We start from the raw sequence: 20,832 nt of genomic DNA on the forward strand, positions 1-20,832 counted from the left end.
TTTCAGCCGCAGAAAGTGATTTCTTCAGTCAATATGGTAGAGGAGAAGCTATAATATTCTCTTCTCTAATTCAATTTAGACGTTTCATTGAGGAGAGATTAGAACGCTGTACAATCATGTAAACTAGGTTAAAAGGTTGTGGGAATAGTTTCACATGTCTACTGGAATTTCTCCTAAAACTTCAAACTTTCAACACGGCTTTGTCAGGGTATGGGCCATAATGGGTCACCACCACAATCACTCATCTTGACACACAGCCATTATATAACCCAGGCTTTACACTGATTTGCTATTGTTCTATCCTATGATATTATTACTATAGTCTCATGCACTAATAATGAAAGCTTCTGTTTACTAGATTTATAGCTTCATAGAAGAGACTAGTAAAACAATATGAAAGTACATCTATAAAAACAAGTTCAAAGGTAAAAGCGTTAGGTCTAGACGGCCCTTGTAATAATTGTCTGCTCTCAGACACCTAATACAATGCTATCTAATATTTGCACATGTTAATGTGCGGACTTAGGAGACACAAAGCATTACATAAGGTGCTTTATTTAGCTTTGATAAAGGCCTTTGTACTATTGCACCTCCATCACCGCTATGGTGAATCGAGTTGACATGGGTAATTGAATAAGTTCTAAAGATTCCTTGAATGCTACGATCACAATTGTGATGTCTTTCTAGAAATGTCTATGTCCTAATTACCCCCAATGCATTAGACAACAAACACATACTAGGGATTCCCTAAATCTAAGTATAATACGTTATCTACAATCATGGCTCTCAGAAAAGTCTGTTGACTTGTGTTTCAGCGATTAACCACATCTGCACCTCCTTTGTACCCTTTGCATCAATCTTATGGATCTTAGGAATTCTATAGGGACCTTTTACAGGGGCAGACAACCAGCCTGTTATGAGCGTTGATTTACCATACAATATGCCAATCGACACTCATTACACTTCCCATGCGGCATAACGATAATTACTATCATGGTTCGTCCCAGAACAATTTGCATATTCTCACCAGCACATCCCATATATACATGTGATGCCGACCAATATTCATTGTTATGATGGTTTTAGAAATGCCCACTCTAGCCGTTAAAAATCACCAACAATCGGCTACATGCAAGCCAATACGCGGTCATTTACTAGCCTGTTTACACCATCGGACCACAATTCTGTGCTCACAGAAGAATAGCTAAAACCATCGTTCTATGCGCATAATTTATCATGTGATTGGCAGAACCTCTCCTGTTTACATGGGGAAATGTGCTTTCGATAGCTAGGAGTTTTAAAGGGGTTGTCCATTACCTGGATAGTCATGTTTTTAAATGAAGTACTCCCCCTTGTAAAATAAAAATAATACTCACTTCCGCCATTCTAATGATGTCCACACCGGGTCTCCTGGAGCTCGCGTGACATTGTTATTGGGATGCTGTGCTCTCATTTCCCTGGAATGAATGGCAGACTAGAGGAAGAAGTGAGAGCACATCAACCCAATAGCAGCCACTGATTGGCTGGACCGCTGACCTGGCATAGCAATGTCATGTGAGACTCAGGAGACCCGGTGCTGACATCACTGGAACGACGCAAGTATGACAGATGAATATATGTTGTTTTTATTTTACAAGAGTTGCTACTTCATTTAAAAAGAGGTTGTTCAGGTAATGAACAAGCCCTGTAAGATCATCTCACCAGACGAACAAGAATTGTACGTGTTCGTTGGGTGATTACCGTCCATTTAGACGGGAACGTGTGTTTCTAGGAATGCTAATTTCACAATTATCTGCTCGTCTAAGCGGACCCCTAAGCCTGCATAAAAGATGTAATCAGCCCACATATGAGCCTTTGCTTGTTTGTCTGGTGATCACCAGGCATGTGTACACAAGGGATACAAGCGTTCCTTTAGATATCCTACAGGTGTGATGTAATAGTCCAACACACTGGCCAGACAGAAAACTGTGCATTTTTTGGGAACAGTTAAGCTCTTGTTTCTATGAATTAACTGGTCTACCAGAAGTTCAGTCATTCCAGGTTCTGAAAAAAAAAAGAAAAGAAAATTAGACCCAAAGGTCCAGCGTAAGACAATCCCATTTGAAGAGAGTTTGGAACCAATCACTTTCTGCTAGAGACAGAAATGTATTACCAATGTGTGCAATGATATGATCGTCTAGGACACAGATAGTAGACATGCCAGTGTTCTGTGTAAATTCATAGGAAGCCTTCAGAATAATTTTCTTTGATGCACCCAAGGTTCCCAAAGTCCATCAATAATTCTTACAATGAAAAGCACTCAAACATAGACAAAATATTGTCCAACATATCTAACATTACTCAGCCATTGACATAGATATTACATTCCCCAGTGTTTGTCAGTTGCACCATTTTAACTGTCCCAAAAATAACCTTAGACTTTTAGGCTTAGACAGCATTTCACGACCTAAACCAGTACTTAGTGGAATTATTTTCCACAAAAATCCCAATTAATACCTTCTGCATTAACAATTATTGTGTCTGTGATGCAGACAAAATCTGAAGGGCTGTGATAACATATTGCTGTGGCGCCCCTGAGGGTTCAGTCACCACAGAGGTACTGCACCTCACCCAGAGGTGTGGTGTCTCCCTTCTCTCAGGTAAGGTGGGAGTGCTGCACGGAACCCCAACACCTGCATCCAACACTACACTGCTCCAGGCTGGCTGGAGGGGGAACATGTAGAGCGCATCTGCTGAGCCCTAACCCTGGCTGGAGTGGGGGGAACCCAAAAGTAGGGGGAACCAGTAGTGGGTGTGGGAGGAGGAAGTAGTTAGAGGGAGCACTTTAGTAGGAGTATAAAATAGGGAAGCCATCTTAGGGTGGCAGGTTAGTTCAGAAGAACAGTTCAGGAAGTCAGTCAGGGAGCAGAGTCTCTTTAGGAGCCCTGCTCCACAAGTAGGGCCGAGTCCTAGAGGCCCAGGTGGGGAGCAGAGGAGTAGGCTCCATTCTAAGAAGGGATCCTAGGGGGTACGGCAAGTGCAGGACGGCACCCGTACGCCCCGCATCTGTCAGAAGACAGAGGGATCGTAGGCCGCAAGAAGGGGACCGGCCCCTGGTCCAGTCGTGTAACTTCAAGTCACGGCTGGGAAAACCGGAGGCTTCTGGCTTATATAGTCAGTTGCCGAAGCCTCATTCTAATCCCCGTGAGGGTCAAGCAGGTCCGGGAACTCCAACGCACAGGAGGGACTTCAGAGCACCCGAGCGGGATTGAGAGTGGGAAGCGCAGGACAGGAGGGAGAAAGCCCCAGCGTGAAGACGGTCTAGCTAGGAACACAAGAAAGTGGGGTTCTGCCAGGTACTCCTAATCTACCTGAGGAAGTGCTGAACCCCTGCCTGCTGAATGCAGCGCAACGTGGGAGGCCAACAACTGTACAGTGCACCAGTGGAACTAACATAAGAACTGTGAGTAAAAACTTGGATGAATGCACCGCACTGCCTCCGTCCATTCTTTTATCTTCGCCATCTCTTCCCTCCCTGCACTACAACGCCCAGCGCAACTCTCTCACTTCCTACACTACCCTGGAGCTAGCTCTACCTGTGGAGAGCCGCACCATCCCTGCTGCCATAACACCAGCTCCAGAGGACTGCTCCGCAGCAGCGGCACCCTTTAGCCGCAAACCACAGGTGGCGTCACAAACTTTTCAAATCCACTATATAATATCCCCTTTTTACTGACCGCCCTGGGTCATGGACCCGGGCCAGCCACCGTGATATCCCCCAGTAACCAAAGGCCCGGCTGCCGAGTACCCCACGGCCCAGGGGGCGCGTCATTGCCTTTGGTAAATATTGCTTGGATTGCAAAGAAAATGAAATCAATGATAATAGAAGTCTTGACCTCGGTGCTCGTCAAGTAACAATAGACAATGGATGAGTTTATGTGAAATGTTGTCATCGTTATGTAACAGTGGATGAACTCTGATTCATTCATTCATTCATAAAACTGCTGAAAATAACTCAGTCATTAATTAATCAACCTTGGAAAACGAAAAATAGGATGCCGACTCCAAGTCTTCATAAATAACAGTAATACCTGTGGTTGATGCATGATTGTGTAAGTATGAGGCTGAATGAGACAGATCTTATTTTCTGGAAGATTTCATATCAGCAAGGTTCTTGTTGAAAATTGCAGACCATAAAAAGTTGCCTTGTTTTTGGTAGCATAGCAGTGGAAAGCGCTGGGTACCAAGTGGAGAATTTGTCAATAGTATAAAATTTAAAAAATGATGTTATTGAGAAAAAATTAAGAAAAATGGTTACCCATGGCCTTTTTTTCCACTTTAGGTCTTGCATTCATAGTCCGATGTTCTCCACTGCTCCTCATGTGCTGGTCTTTATAGAAAACTCAAGTTGAGGCTTTGTCATTGGGGTATTAGGTCTTCAGTATTGGAAATTTACCTATGTCGAATTGCAGAACCTTCTGGACCAATGGGTTTGGCCACCGTGAGTTTGTCTCTCAAGTTGCTTGGTTACAGAACTTGTCTAATGTTAGTGAATGTACATGGAGTTATTATGGAATTTTAGACTTTTCAAAAAGTAATGAAAAAAGTTGAGGCTGATGAAAAAATAGTCAGGTTATATGCATAAACGGTCACGTAGTGTCAAGGGACTGTGGGCACCTACCCGATCCCTTGAACTAGGGGCACTCTAGTCTATCTCTTTCCCCCGTATTACTCCTGAAGGTAAAGACGCCAGGTTTCTCATACCTATCTATGCTCCCAACTTAACCCTTATCTGATCCCTCCTCCACTCAGGGAGGTGAGTGGCTGAAGTGTATAGGAAAACACTAACCAAGCAGACTGGGTTAAAAGACAAGGATAAAAGAAAACTGAAATCATACAAATACACTCACAAAACATCAGAGTAGAAAACAGAGGAGGTATAGGAATAGTAAACCAAATGTGAGAGGATAAGGAAAATCACATAAACCAACTCCACACAGCAATCTCCAGAAAAACTCTCCAACCGCCAAGCCAATTCCATACACTAAACTTTCTCCTTCACTACCAAACCAGGAAGTAGAACTATCACTGGCAACTCCCAAGTGCCAGTGGGAGCGTAAATACCAGAGGGGAGTGGCCAACACTGAACAGCTGAGACAATTCAGAATGGAGAGCTCCAGGAGATCAACTCAACTGATTAAGCCATGCTGTGACAGCAAGGAAACCTGATTCTGTAACCATACGCGCGATCTTCTGGCTCCTCTCTGTTGTGGTATCCCCGTGACATATACTATATGCATTTATTTGGTCTAATCTTTTTTATTTTAGAATGCTTTTAGTAAGAATTGAAGCTACATTCAGCCCTCCCAGTAATTCATATAGTGCTATTTTTTTTACTCATCTTTTAGGTGAATCATTGTCAATACAAAATGAAAAAATAATTTTCTAATATTAGTCCCTCAAAATCTACATTGAATGATTCTTTCATTAACTGATAGTTAGTAAGGCATGGAAAACAAATTATTCTATTATTATATTAGTTTAATGAACAGATACAATCAAGAGTAATTGGAGCAAAACACCCATTGTTTAATGAGCTATTAATTTTTTGATTAAAACCCAGTGTGACCGACAGGTTTAACAAGTTATTATTACATTAATCATATTCTCAATTGAGATAATAGAACTTTCGATTGAAAGTGACGCTCCAGCTTGAACATACTTAAATAAGACCTGTCGCCAGGTCAAAGGTGGGCAGTGTTTGCCCTTATTTTATTCCCACTGCTCTCCTGAGTATATTGAGTGTTGTTTTTTTGGCTGTTTTGTTTTTTAAATCCATCCTACGGTTCCTGAGATTTGGGCCTTTTTATTTTGTGCCAATTTTATGGTCTTTACCAGGGAAATGTGGATCTCTGTGGGCATGTCTTTGGGTAGCTCTGCATAATAACCCAGTGAGCTCCGCCCACTTGTACAGATCATAGAAATTAGCACTAAATAAAAAGACCCATATCTGTGAAATTGTACAATGGATTTAATAAAAAAAATACTCAGGGAATTAGTAGATATTAAATAAAAGCTTAAATTGGCCACTTTTGACCTTGTGATGAGTCCTTTATAACAGAATATCAAGGATTTGCTTTAATAGATGTGAACACCCTTGGGGCACTTTGAACTATCTTTTATGCATTCTTTTAGCAAACATTATTGCAATAGGGATTAAACATTTTGAACCATTTTGCTTTAACAGTCCCTATGCCTCACTGTACAGTGCACAGATGGATGCAGAATAATCCAGAATAATCTAAAAAAATCCAGTGAAAGGTCTTCTTTAATAGCTGAATCTGATAGCTCTTTCTGACAGCAGGACCTGTAACCTTTATCTCTTTTAATGACCAAATGAAAGTTGAATTTTGATTTTGTCATAAATTCTCTTACTAGATCATTCAGGAGAAGAGAGATAAGGGTTAGAGACCCAGCTGCTGTAGAATGAGCTCACTGACTAACTCAACTACTAAAGAGGACTTTTCACTGGATTTTTTTTAATCTACACTGAGTTCTGCTGCTTTGGTTCTGCTCTTCTGATTCTGGAACACTTTTTCTTTTTTTTCTGTGACCTTCTGTTTTAAAGTTAAGCCCCCAAACGTACATCACAGAACTTCTCCCTCTCTGTTTTTTCCTCTCTATGCTGCTGCTGTGTTTTGATTGGTCAGTGTCAGAGGAGAAAAAGAAAACGCCCACAAAGAAGTTCTGTGCTATATACCCAGTTGGTTGAAGGGTAAATTTGCATCATTATTACCAGGTGGGATAAGTGGCATAACTTTGGAATGGAGGGGCACAGAATAAAAATGAAAACAGGTCCAGAATCAGTGGAGCAGCAGCAATCAGAGGAGGTGCTCAGGTTAAAGGTGTTATGTAAAGTTCTCAGGATGTGAACATATAACCAACAGGTGAGATCAGTCACCTTCCCATTAGGATCCTGTTCAGAGATCATACTATCGCATGTTTGTCTTTCCTTACAGGAGAGATGAGTGCCTCAGAAGCGGAGAGAAAGAACATCCTAAAACAGATGAAAGTGCGGACAACATACAAGAAGGACAAGAGCTGGATAAATCAACAAAACTCAGAAGATGAGAGGGATGAAATCCCAAGCCCGATGTAAGAAGTTCTGCTGTATTAATGTCACACTAAAATTGGTACATCACAATTTCATGACATTTCAGATTACTTACAGTAATTTAAGCTTCATCGACATGAAGTATACATTGAAAAAAGCCTAAAAGGATATGGACAACTTTGGGGAAATTTTTTTACTTAAATGCATATATTTGAGGCTAGAAATGATTTTTGCAATTGGGTTTCATAAAAAATTTGAATTTTACAGGCTCATTGTTTCCCTGCATTTCCCTGGGGTATTCTCATTTTATGAAATTAATGTAGTTAGTTATACAGCATGAAAATAAACAAGTTTCCAATTGACTTGCTTTTTCTATCTACTACGAGAGCTTTGTCTTACATTGCTTACAGCTCATTGACAAGGAGATCGACCACCAGAGCGTGATTGAGTGTGCGTAGTAGATATATTCCAGGAGAGGAGTTAACTCCTGAGATCCTAGTCAACTCTCTACAGCCCATTAATTTCTATACAGCAGTTAGACAGCTGTAGTGCTCACCTCTCCCTCCCTTTCAACTCCAGATCCAAAGTTGCTATAATTCCTGAAAAATCACAAGACTCACGTCACCACCTGTCACTGTTTCCAAGCAGTTTTCCTAATCACTGCCCTCACTTTCCTTTTCTCATGTGCGTGTTCAACGGCATATATGCAAATATAGTAATGAAAGTGTAAACTTCAGAACAAGCACTGTCAGACCTGAGTGTACCACAGTAGCAGGATAAGTGTGACATACAGAAGGATGGTGCTACTATACTAGAACTGTCATTCAAGGAGGAGGGCCCACCCACCCAGCTACAAGGAAGTGAAGAGACTTGAGAGCTGCCCCACACACATGTTGAGAATAACCCTTTAACTGATAAACTGTCAGTCAGCTCATTCTGACAGGAGAATTTATAACTCTTATCCTCTGGTTTATAATTATAAACACAAAATTCATCTAAATTTTGATGTGGTCTTTGATCATAAATCATCAGAAAAATGCAACGAAAAAGTTCTAAACTCTCTTGTCAGAAAAAGCACACTGACAACTTCTCAGTTAGCTCATTCTGCAGCCAGCAATATACAGAGCAACACATAGGCTATTTAAGGCAAATGGTGCAACATTTTTAATAAAACTCAAGTGCAAATATAATTTTAAGCCTAAAATGCAATCATTTTTGATAATGGGAATCTGTCACCATTGTTTTGCCATCTAATCTGAGAGCAGCATGATGTAGAGACAGATTACAGCAATGTGTCACTTACTGGGCTGCTTGCTGTAGATTTGATAAAATCACTGTTTTATCAGCAGGGGGATTAGTAAACCTGCTGCCAGGTAGTCCAACCCCACCCTCACCACTAACAGGCAGCTTTCCACCTATGGACAGTGTACCCAGAAAGCTGTCAATCAGTGATGTGAGTGGAATTATACAGAGCTCAGCATTCACAGAACTGCTAGATCTGCAGTAGATAAAACTGTGATTTTATCAAAACTGCAGCAAGCTGCCCAGGAAGTGACACATGGCTGGAATCAGGGTCTCTGCTCCTACATCATGCTGTTCTCAGATGGCTTAGCAAAAACCCGGTGACAGATTCCACTCAAGTATAATTAAAAAAAGGCCCTTGAAGGTGTCCATATACTTTAAAGGTCTCAATACTTTAGGAACTGATTCTTGACAATAGTTTGCAGAAAGAAATCCTAGCACAAACAACCCCAGCAAGTGCACATGTTCAGATTATAAAACACACCCCAAATTTTGGGAAGGAAAATAGGAAAGAAAATGTTTGAATAATATAGCGGTGCGTCTTATAACCCACTTTTATGGTAGCTTACCCGAGGGGAGGCGGCTGCGGTGGAACGGGGTCCCAGGAAGCAGGGTCGCTGCTGCAGGAAGCTGACGTGGGCGACAGGAGTGGGGCGATGCTGCGGGCCCCGGGCTGAGAGGAGGGGGTGTTCAGTGGAGCAAGGCTGTGACGTGCCCTGGGCTTTCAGAAAATGTCGGCAGAGTCCCTGCACTTCCCATCGTTTTCACTGCAGTGGACTTTGGTAAAATAACTGCCGGACGCACCGCATGCGCAGATTGAGATCTCGGGTGATGAGATCTCAATCTGCACATTTTCCCAAAGTCCACCACAGTGAAACGATGGGCAGTGCAGGGACATTTTGTGAAAGCCTGGGGCCCGCCACAGCCCAGCCCGGGGCCCACAGCATCGCCCCACTCCTATCACCGCAGCCAGCTTCCTGCAGCGTCGACCCTGCCTCCTGTGACCCCGCTCCACCGCAGCCACCTCCCTGATAAGCTACATTCAGATTATAAGACGCACCCCCATTTTCTCTCCAAATTTGGGGGAAAAAAGTGCGTCTTATAATCCGACGGTATGTCTGTGACCATGTATTTGGTTTGCAAGTACTAAACTAAATATATGCAGCTGAGTGTGGCTGTCAGAGTAGGCTCCTCTTCTTAGAAATAAAGCCAGTTAATTGCTGTATACACTTTTTATATCATTTCTTTTTTTTTTTAGATCACCACAACTAAAGTCACTCGAGGGCAGAAAGTTCCTTTGGTCTCCAACCCCAGAATCAAAGCCTGAGAGGTGGTTATGACGCGCCCCCTGGGCCATGTTTGGGGAATACCCGGAGCCGGATCCGTTGGGGGTGGTAGTCCTCGTGGCGGTGACCCGGTCCGTGCCCAGGGTGTCAAACTAAGTGGCGATGTTTTTAGTGGCAGATGTGATATTGTTCGACTACGCCACCCGTTGAATGCGGTTACGAAACCGCCGCTGCAGGGCAGACCGCTGAGGCCGGTGGTACAGTTGTGCAGTGTGGGTAGTATAACCCCCAACGGGAGGGGTATGGCCTCAGGGCAGCGGACGTGGATGATGGGGATGGTAGAATTGCACGCAGGCACCAGGAACCACTCAGAGACGGTGCGGTGTAGTTCAGGGTCTTTACTGGTGACAAAGATAGACCCTCCCGGGAGTACTGGCTAGCGGTCGGGGTCTGGTCAGTCCGTGAGCAGACAGGATCTCCCCTGGCCAGGCGGAGTTGTAGGCCTCCCAAACTAACTGTACTCTTCTTGGCTACCTTGCTAGAAGCGGGTAAAAGTAGCCCACGTCCCTGAGTGTACCGTGTGGTGCTCACCCGTATGGCCGGTGACTCGGGGACTTCTGGTAGCCTCCGCTCCACGACAGCGGTGCTGGTCCCTTGCGTGTGACCGTGCCTTCGGGTTTCTTGGCCAGAGGACCTGAAATCCCCTGCCGGTCGGTTTCTGCTGCTGGGTATGGAACAGTCCCCACAGCCTCGGACTCCGTGTCCGGTGAGATCTCTTCAGCCAAGGCGAGCTTCTAGCTTCCAGCCTCTGGCACTCACTCCTGCTCCCACAGAGCTCCTGTTGTCACTTTCCCTGCAACTGCTCCACACCAGACCAGACTGTGTCTCTGTCTCTGTCTGTGTTCTTTTCTCACCCCACCTCAGCCCCAGTTTATATAGGGGAAGTCCTTCCCCTCCCAGGACTGGGCAGGAGGTGTGGCATGCTTAGGATTCCTGACCAGGAGACCTCCCACCTGCTCACAGACGTAATATTGCTATTACTGTGGTAACCAGAACCCTGGGGTGCCACAGTTATATATGTAGTCACTAATACACAGATGTGGAAATGTACAAAGGACATGAAATTTAGAGAAAAATAAAATTAACATCTGAATCCTTTGAAGTTTAAAGGGGTACTCCACTGCTGGACAACCCCTTCTTAACAGCTAAAATGGCCATAGTAAAATTATAAAATCAAACAAGCTTACCTCCCGGTCCGACGGTGGTCCTACAGTGTTGGCATGAATTTATCCAGCGGGCACATGACATTATTACGTGATGTGACCACTGCAGCCTTTCAGTATTCCATCAGAGCGGACGTCCACTTCAATAAAATAGTGAAGGTTGCCACCAATTACATGCCACAGATTGGCTGCAGTGGTCACTTGACCACTAGGAGACACAGAGCCGATATAAGAGAAGTGATGCCATTCCGGAAAGTATATATTTTTTTATTATATTATGGCTACTTTAGCTGCCACACAAGTATTGGCCAGTAGTGGACAACCCCTTTAACCACTGTTGATGGCACTTTAGAATGCCAGGATCCAGTATATGACTTTTCAAATAGACAACCCCTATCTTTATGCCCTTTAAGGGCCCTCGTAGGGCATGCAATTTTATGAAGATGGGTATATCATGGTCTCACTTTACTACATTTTTATGATACTATTATAATCTTTTCTTTTTTCTTTTTAGGAATTCAGGAACATTTACAGCTAAAGAGATTATTACAACATCTTCATCACCACCGGTTCATTCAGTTAACAAGTATGCAGTGAATTTTCATGTATGACTATCACCCCCCCTCCCCACCCCCCAAAAAAAAAAATAGTACTCCTCCACCGATCCAGCACTAATGCTCAAGCAGTCCTTTCAATCTTCATTTACAAGCATCCAGCACATGATCACAGCCAATCAGTGGCATCAGCAGTCACGTGTCATGGGCCTGGCATCATGGCTGAGCCCCCAGTGGTGCGGCCAGTATAATACAGCACGTGAGAGAGGAGGCCACTGATTGGCTGCTGTAGTCACATGCTCACTCATGTGCACAGTACCACAATCACTATGCACAGGAGAATTAGGACTTAAGACCTAAAAAAAAAGTAAAAAAGATGACTCAAATTTAGAAAAAATATTTAGGTAAAAAAAAATGATATATATTTATTTATTTATGTATTTATATATATAAAACAGGCCTGTAGATTTTAATGGGGCGAGTAGAATAGTAGATTTTAATAGGGCGAGGAGAAAAAGCTGCTGCTCTTCTCCTCTGGTAGTAGCTTATCCCAGCAAGAACACAGGATTGGGCATATTGAAATCCAACAAACAATATTTTTGCATTGAAGGGATTGTCCCTGTGCACATTTGATTATTGACCAAGTCCCCAAAAGATTGCCATAAATATGTTTTTTGCTATTATTTGATGTAAATGCCGCTGTTCTCCTGAATCCGGCCTTGTCTTTCTTTCGTTCCTGCGCCTCTCCATTCTTGAGATATTGTCCTCTCTTCCTTGTATGCAAACCTTGTCTTGTTAGGCAAGTGGGCATGGTCATAAGCTCATTCCATGGGACCCTTCTTGATGACCACACCCAACTGGCTAAAAGACTAGAGTTACATACAGGGAAGAAGGGGCCATATCTCAGGAATGGAGAGAAGCAAGAACACAAGAAAAACAACTCTGGATTCACAAGAACAGCGGCATTTACAAAACATACATATATATGGCAAGTGACAGGTTCTCTTTAATCCAATGGGTATTTCTACCTTTATGCATAGTGGTATTCAGCAGTATGCCATAAATATTTTTTTATTTCACCAGGCAATTCTCCTATAGTGCAAATGAAAGTAACAACTCATCATCTACAACATCTCAGCCGTCCCCACCACCATCGACCACTGGTGCCAAGTAAGTTACACAACAGAACTCAACCGGGTATTGAACAATTAATTACCATGGTTGGCCACTTTATGTGTACCATTTCCAAATGTGTCTACTCTTAAACATTAAATAAGGCATCTTACTAATAATTTGCTTGTAGAAGTTCTTTGCTGTCTTTGCTTCTTGTGAAGTCACGGCCCTGTCACAAAACTGATGTCACTTTAGGCTCCAGCAAGTTGTAGGAACACAAATTGGTAAAATTATCACACAAAGGCCATGGCCCCACTATCAGTATTTGGTCAATATTCGGTCAGTATTTTTTCTCAGGAGTGGGAGCCAAAACCAGGTGAGGAACAATCAGAGAAAAGGTAGAATAGAAGAAACAAGTCGCCAATTCTGGATTTATCACCCACTCCTGGCTTTGTCTCCCACGCCTGAGAAAACATACTGACCAAATACTGATAGTGGGGCCGTGGCCAAAGAAGGATATGCAGCACACAGATATTGTATGTAGCAGATATGCGGCACATAGATAAATGGCAAACAGATATGTAGCAAATACAGTGGTGTGAAAAAGTGTTTGCCCCCTTCCTGATTTCTTATTCTTTTGCACGTTTGTCACATGTAAATGTTTCAGATCACAAAACAAATTTAAATATTAGACAAAGATCACATAAGTAAACACAAAATGCAGTTTTTAAATGAAAGTCTTTATTATTAAGGGAAAAAGAAATCCAAACCTTCAGGGCCCTGTGTGAAAAAGTTATTGCCCCCCACCCACCCCACCCCACCTTAAAACATAAATGAACTGTGGTTTATCACATCTTTGGGAAGCTGAGTTCAATTTCCCTAGCCACATACAGGCCTGATTACTGCCACACCTGTTCTCAATCAAGAAATCACTTAAATAGGACCTGCCTGACAAAGTGAAGTAGACCAAAAGATCCTCAAAAGCTAGACATTATTCTGTGATCGAAAGAAATTCAGTAACAAATGAGAAACAAAGTAACTGAGATCTATCAGTCTGGAAAAGGTTATAAAGCCATTTCTAAAGCTTTGTGACTCCAGCAAATCACAGTGAGAGCCAGTGGTGAACCTTCCCAGGAGTGGCCGGCTGACCAAAATTACCCCAAGTAACAAATGAAGCAGCACTCTGCAACGCTAAGTATGCGAACATGAAATATATGAAACTTGAATAGCATGGAGGTAGCTGCTCCTAGTAAGCACCTGTACACACCTATTTCTTGTTTTGAATTTGCCGGTAAGTTTTTTACATTTATATATCTAGGCTCTCTGACTAAGCACTCCGCCTCTAGGCCACAGGCGGTTTTAATTGCAGCAGGATCTTGCCTTCCCATACACATGCAGACTTTTGTCTCTTAGAGAGGAGTTCACATAGGTAGGTTCCTGGTATCGATAAACACCTTAGCATGGATACCAGGTACATGAATTGGCCAATTTATGCGCTAAGATTTCTCAGTTATTTCTATTTTCTAGAGCAGTAATGCTATTCAAATTTCATATATTTCTTGTCCGCATACTTAGTGTTGCAGAGTGCTACTTTATTTATTAGTTGTATATGGATGGAGCTGCTCCTAGTAAGCACCTGTACACATCTATTTCTTGTTTTGGATGTGCCGGTCAGTTTTTTCTGTTCAAAATTACCTCAAGAGCGCCGCGATGACTCATCCAAGAGGTCACAAAAGACCCCACAACAACATCCAAAGAACTGCAGGCCTCACTTGTCTCAGTTAAGGTCAGTGTTCATGACTCCACCATAAGACAAAGACTGGGCAAAAACAGCATGCATGGCAGAGTTCCAAGACGAAAACCACTGCTGAGCAAAAAGAACATAAAGGCTCATCTCAGTTTTGCCAGAAAACATCTTGATGATCACCAAGACTTTTGGGAGACTACTCTGTGGACTGACGAGACAAACGTCAAACTTTTGGAAGGTGTATGTCCCATTACATTTGGCATAGACGTAACACAGCATTTAAGAAAAGGAACATTATACCAACAGTAAAATATGGTGATGATCTGGGGCTGTTTTTCTGCTTCAGGACTTGGAAGACTTGCTGTGGGAAATAGAACCATGAATTCTGCTGTCTACCAAAAAATCCTGAAAGAGAATGTCTGGCCATCTGTTCATGACCACAAGCTGAAGCACACTTGGGTTATGCAGCAGGACAATGATCCAAAAGACACCAGCAAGTCCACCTCTGAATGGCTTAAGAAAAAAAAAATTAAGATTTTGGAGTGGCCTAGTCAAAGTCCTGACCTTATCCGACTGAGATGATGTGGCATGACCTTAAAAAGGTGGTCCATGCTCGGAAACCCTCCAATGTGGCTGAATTATAACAATTTTGCAACAATGAGTGGCCAAAATTTCTCCAGAGCGATGTAAAAGACTCATTGCCAGTTACAGCAAATGCTTGATTGCAGCTGTTACTGCTAAGGATGGCCCAACCAGTTATAAGGTTTAGGGGGCAATCACATTTTAACACAGGACCCTGTAGGTTTGGATTTCTTTTTCCCTTAATAATAAAGACCTTCATTTAAAAACTGCATTTTATGTTTACTTATGTTATCTTTGTCTAATATTTAATTTTTTTTTGTGATCTGAAACATTTAAGTGCGACAAACATGCAAAAGAATAAGAAATCAGGAAGGGGCAAACACTTTTTCACACCACTGTATGTGGCACACAGATATGTAGCAGATATACGGCACACAGATATGTAACAGACATGCGGCACATGGATATATGGCACATAGATATGTGGCACACGGATATGTAGCAGATATGCAGCACACAGATATGCGGCACACAGATATATAGCAGACATCCGGCACATGGATGTATGGCACATAGATATGTGGCACACGGATATGTAGCAGATATGCGGCACACAGATATGCGGCACACAGATATGTAGCAGACATGCGGCACATGGATGTATGGCACACAGATATGCAGCACATAGATGTGTAGCAGACATGCGGCACATGGATATATGGCACACAGATATGTGGCACACACATATGCGGCACACAGATATGTGTGTATGGATGTATGGCACATAGATATGTGGCACACGGATATGTAGCAGATATGCGGCACACAGATATGCGGCACACAGATATATAGCAGACATGCGGCACATGGATATATGGCACACAGATATGCAGCACACAGATATGCGGCACACGGATATGTAGCAGATATGCGGCACACATATATGCGGCACATAGATATGTAGCAGACATGAGGCACATGGATATGTAGTAGATATGCGGCACACATATATGCGGCACACAGATATATAGCAGACATGCGGCACATGGATATATGGCACACAGATATGCGGCACACGGATATGTAGCAGATATGCAGCACACAGATATGCAGCACACAGATATGCGGCACATAGATACATAGCAGACATGCGGCACATGGATCTGTAGTAGATATGCGGCACATGGATATGTAGCAGATATGCGGCACATGGATATGTAGCAGATATGCGGCACACATATATGCGGCACACATATATGCGGCACAGATATATAGCAGACATGCGGCACATGGATATATGGCACACAGATATGCGGCACACGGATATGTAGCAGATATGCGGCACACAGATATATAGCAGACATGCGGCACATGGATATATGTCACACAGATATGCGGCAAACGGATATGTAGCAGATATGCGGCACACGGATATGTAGCAGATATGCAGCACACAAATATGCGGCACATAGATATATAGCAGACATGCGGCACATGGATATATGGCACACAGATATGCAGCACACAGATATGCGGCACATAGATATGTAGCAGACATGCGGCACATGGATATATAGCACACAGATATGCGGCACACAGATATGCGGCACATAGATATGTAGCAGACATGCGGCACATGGATATATGGCACACAGATATACAGCAGACATGCGGCGCAAATCCTAAATTCATATTTTTGCGATTCATGAGAGAGACTATCTACTAATAAATCGGGATTAGTGTTGAGCGATACCTTCCGATATCAGGAAATATCGGATCGGATTGGATCGGGCCGATACCCAAAAAGTATCGGATATCGCCGATTCCGATACCGGAAACCAATGCAAGTCAATGGGACACAAATATCGGAATGAAAATAAACCCTTTCTTTCCTTGTAGGTTAATTCTACATGAAGGAAAACAACTAACAATAATGTAGAATGTATTGGGGGAGGTGATTGCCCAAATCGATGGGAACAGTGCTCACAGTGAAACATGAAAAGCCGGCAATTCATTAGCGGCATACACCGGTACCCGACAATTTATAACAGAAAGAATAGAGCTTCACACATAGATTAGATAGATAGAAACATGTCAGTCACATGTATATGAAGTACAGAGACAGTGTTGCTTACTGTACTTGTCATTTAGTGTAAAGGATTTATTAAAAAAAATATTAGTGTTTTCATGCACTTATAATGCCAGCTGACATCAAGCCCAGGTTAGTAATGGAGAGGCGTCTATAAGTCGCCCCCATTACTAACCCCATAGTCAAAGTTAAAAAAACACAAACACCCAGAATAAAGTCCTTTAATTGAAATAAACACACAATTCTTTATTGTTCTAAATTAAACCATACTTACCATCACGCCCATTCCAGCTGAAGCCAACGATCTCCTGCAATAAAAGTAAAATAATAAAGCAACCTCATCCTTACCTTTCCATGGCTCCCACGACAGCTTCAGCTCTGCTACATCGAGATGACAGGCTGGACCTCAGCAGAACGCTGCCATCCAGTCTGTCATCCCGCAGACACTGAGAAGCGCAGGCATGCTTGCGCTCCTCAGTGTCTCTCTGTGACGGCATAAAGATGAGCCGACAATGAACTCAGCTCACCTCATGCACGTCACTGACAGCGTGGGAGAATTCTACTGCGCATGCGGTGAGCGTGAGAGACTCGGCTCATCGGGATGCCGTCACAGCCTGACACTGAGGAGCGCAAGCATGCCTGCGCTTCTCAGTGTCCGCGGGATGACAGGCTGGATGGCAGCGTTCTGCTGCGGTCCAGCCTGTCATCTCGATGTAGCAGAGCTGAAGCTGTCCTGGGAACCATGGAAAGGTAAGGATGATGTTGCTTTATTATTTTACTTTTATTTCAGGAGATCGTTGGCTTCAGCTGGAATGGGCGTGACGGTAAGTATGGTTTAATTTAGAACAATAAAGAATTGTGTGTTTATTTCAATTAAAGGACTTTTTTCTGGGTGTTGTGGTTTTTTTTTTAAATACTTTACTAGAAATTCATGGCGGTCATGTCTAATATTGGCGTGACCCCATGAATTTCGGGCTTAGGGCCAGCTGATAATGCCAAGCTGGCCTTAACCCCTTTATTACCCAGTGAGCCACCGCACCAGGGCCCTGGATGAGTTGGGTACAGCGCCAGAAGATGGCGCTTCTATGAACGCGTCATTTTCTGGGGCGGCTGCGGACTGCAATTTGCAGCGGGGGTGGCCCAGAAAGCTTGGGCCTCCCTGCGCTGCGGATTCCAGCCCCCAGCTGCCTAGTTGTACCTGGCTGGACACAAAAATAGGGCGAAGCCCCACGTATTTTTTTTTTAATTATTTCATGAATTTCCTGAAATAATTTAAAAAAATTGACGTGGGGCTTCGCCCTATATTTGTGTCCAGCCAGGTACAGCAGGCAGGAACGGGCTGCCCCCAACCACCAGCTGCCCGTTTGTACCTGGCCGGACACAACAATATAGGGAAGCCCTTTTTTTCTTTATTATTTCATGAATTTCATGAAATAATTTAAAAAAAAAATACGTGGGGCTTCTCCCTATTTGTGTGTCCAGCCAGGTACAACTAGGCAGCTGGGGGATGGAATCTGCAGCGCAGGGAGGCCCAAGCTTTCTGCCCCCCCCCCCCCCCCCCGCAAATTGCAGTCCGCAGCCACCCCGGAAAATGGCGCGTTCATAGAAGCTGGATTAAAAAATAAATAATAATTTAGGGACTGCATCTTTATTAACTCCTCAAATGTCATTTAGCGTTAAAATAAAGGATTTATTTAAAAAAAAATTGGCGTGGGATCCCCCATAATTTTAGTCTCTAGCGGAGGTTAAGCCGACGGCTGGGTCAGATGTTTGAAGCCTGGGAAGGGGGTAATACCCACGGAGCTTTCCAGACTACTAATATCAGCCCCCAGCTGAATACCTAGCCTTTACTAGCTATTAAAATGGGGGACCCCCCCAAAAAGATGACGTGGGGTCCCCCCTATTTTAATAGCTAGCAAAGGCTAGGCAGACAGCTGGGGGCTGATATTAATAGCCCAGGAAGGGTGCCATGAATATTGGCCCCCTCCAAGGCTAGAAACACCAGCCGTCAGCCACCCCAGAAATGGCGCATCCATAGGATGCGCCAATTCTGGCACTTAGCCTCGCTCTTCCACGCTGCCCTGGTGCGGTGGCAGGGGGTATTAGGGTTGGGGTTCATGTCAGCGCCAGCTGACATCGCACAGACACCGCACACACCCGCAGACATCGCGCACACACTAATCATGACGGGCTGATGGTCTGGGAGGTGAGGATGACCTGTGCGGCCGTGGGAAAGTTCATGTGAGTTCATGCAATGCAGTTAAGCATGAACTCACATGAACCCTCCGAGGGCACCGCGGCTACTTCAAATGAACAGCTGATCGGCATCACCTGATACCTCAGCTGTTCATTTGAAATAACCGGCGGGAAAGCGCAGCACAGAACGGGAAAGCCGGCGGTGAAGTCTTTTCACTGCCAGCTTCCCCGCCCGGGTCCTTCGCTCCCCGCTCCTTGGTGCTGCGCTCCCCGCCCGGTCCTAACTTACGATCGGGATGGGAGGTGGCGAGGGGAGCGGAGGATCGGGGTGGGAGGCTGCGGGGAAGCAGTATGGGGCTGTGTGATTGTTTAAAAGCCGGCGGCTTTTTACCGCCCGCCGGCTTTTAAACAATCAGGAGAATTCTCTCACGCTGGGATGGCATTCTGATGACAGGCTGGATCGCAGCTGAGTGCTGCCATCCAGCTTGTCATCCTTCAGAGACACTGCAGAGCGCAGGCATTATGGGAACTTCCGATTCCGGTATTCGATATTGTAAAAGTATCGGAATTAAGTATCGGAATTCCGATACCGCGAATATCGGCCGATACCCGATATTTCAGTATCGGAATGCTCAACACTAGTCGGGATCCATGGGGAAAACAGATTTTAGCTGTTACAGTAGGTGTGATATGTTACGCAGCATTGTTACGTTATAAAATGTCCTTACTAACTACATTTTATTGTAGCTGCGTCATACATCAGGGCTCGGTTAGGATGAGACATTTCTTTTTCCGCCCTTTGTGTACATAGCATCAAAATGTTTCACAAATTCTAAAAAAAACTCCCTCTTTCATTTGATTGAAAAGAAATGTCCATCAAATATTTTACAGTTTCATGTCAAATTAATCTGCAGAAAAAGAAGAGCAATTTTGTATACACAGTACATTATGTAACTTGTACTGGTCCTGAATTACAACTTGTATTATAATTCAGAGCTGCACTCACAATTCTGCACGCTTCAGTGCTAAAATCTCCCAGATGACTATAAGTTTGCAGGCTATAAAGACTTTGCTGTATTATTCTGATGTAACAGAAACTGTCCCGCAACAACACAGAATAACCAATGAGCAGTTAGGCTTGTGTCTATCAACAAACTTGTTATCTGTCTCCTGTTACAACCGGCAGAATTGTGAATGCAGCTCTGGATTGTGATGCAGGCTGTAACTCAGGTCCATTACTAGTAGTAATGTAATATATTTACAAAGTTACTCAATGTAATGGACTCATTATGAAGGGACTGGCTGTTGGGTTCAGTTCATTAGCTAAGCCATCTCCTCAGCCATAGTAGAGGAGGGGTATATAGAAGTTTCATGGACCCCATGGCAGGCACTAAAATCAGGAGGTCAGGGGAGCTGTCATAATTAAAGTAAAATAGTAAGTTTGATCAATTTCCACTTTATCCACAACCTTTAATGTGGATGGGTAATCCCTTAAATAATGAAATTCTGACTACCTGTAGATGCCACAAGGAGGAACTTAAAGGGAACCTGACAGCAGGTACATGCAGCCCCATCCACGGACAGCATGTATCAGACACTGGCTGCACGATTTCAGCCATATGTGTTTAACTCTGAAATGCTGCTGCA

At 43.6% G+C, this 20,832-nt stretch overlaps 1 protein-coding gene across 6 annotated transcripts in view; it reads left to right on the forward strand.

Annotated features, from left to right (window-relative positions):
• The window catches only part of ZNF185 (zinc finger protein 185 with LIM domain), a 162,721-nt gene that overhangs the window by 40,990 nt on the left and 100,899 nt on the right, over positions 1–20,832 (forward strand). For all 6 annotated transcript variants that reach the window (XM_073641374.1, XM_073641376.1, XM_073641377.1 and 3 more), the window contains exons 2-5: positions 6,999–7,134; positions 9,654–9,725; positions 11,419–11,490; positions 12,542–12,628. In XM_073641374.1, coding sequence (XP_073497475.1) covers positions 7,004–7,134; positions 9,654–9,725; positions 11,419–11,490; positions 12,542–12,628 — 362 coding nt within the window. In that variant the 5' untranslated portion in view covers positions 6,999–7,003. The remainder of the gene's footprint in view (positions 1–6,998; positions 7,135–9,653; positions 9,726–11,418; positions 11,491–12,541; positions 12,629–20,832) is intronic.

This window comes from Phyllobates terribilis, unplaced genomic scaffold, assembly GCF_046119375.1.
Source record: "Phyllobates terribilis strain yellow unplaced genomic scaffold, ASM4611937v1 Scaffold_7__3_contigs__length_470593459, whole genome shotgun sequence".
Lineage (NCBI taxonomy): Eukaryota > Metazoa > Chordata > Amphibia > Anura > Dendrobatidae > Phyllobates > Phyllobates terribilis.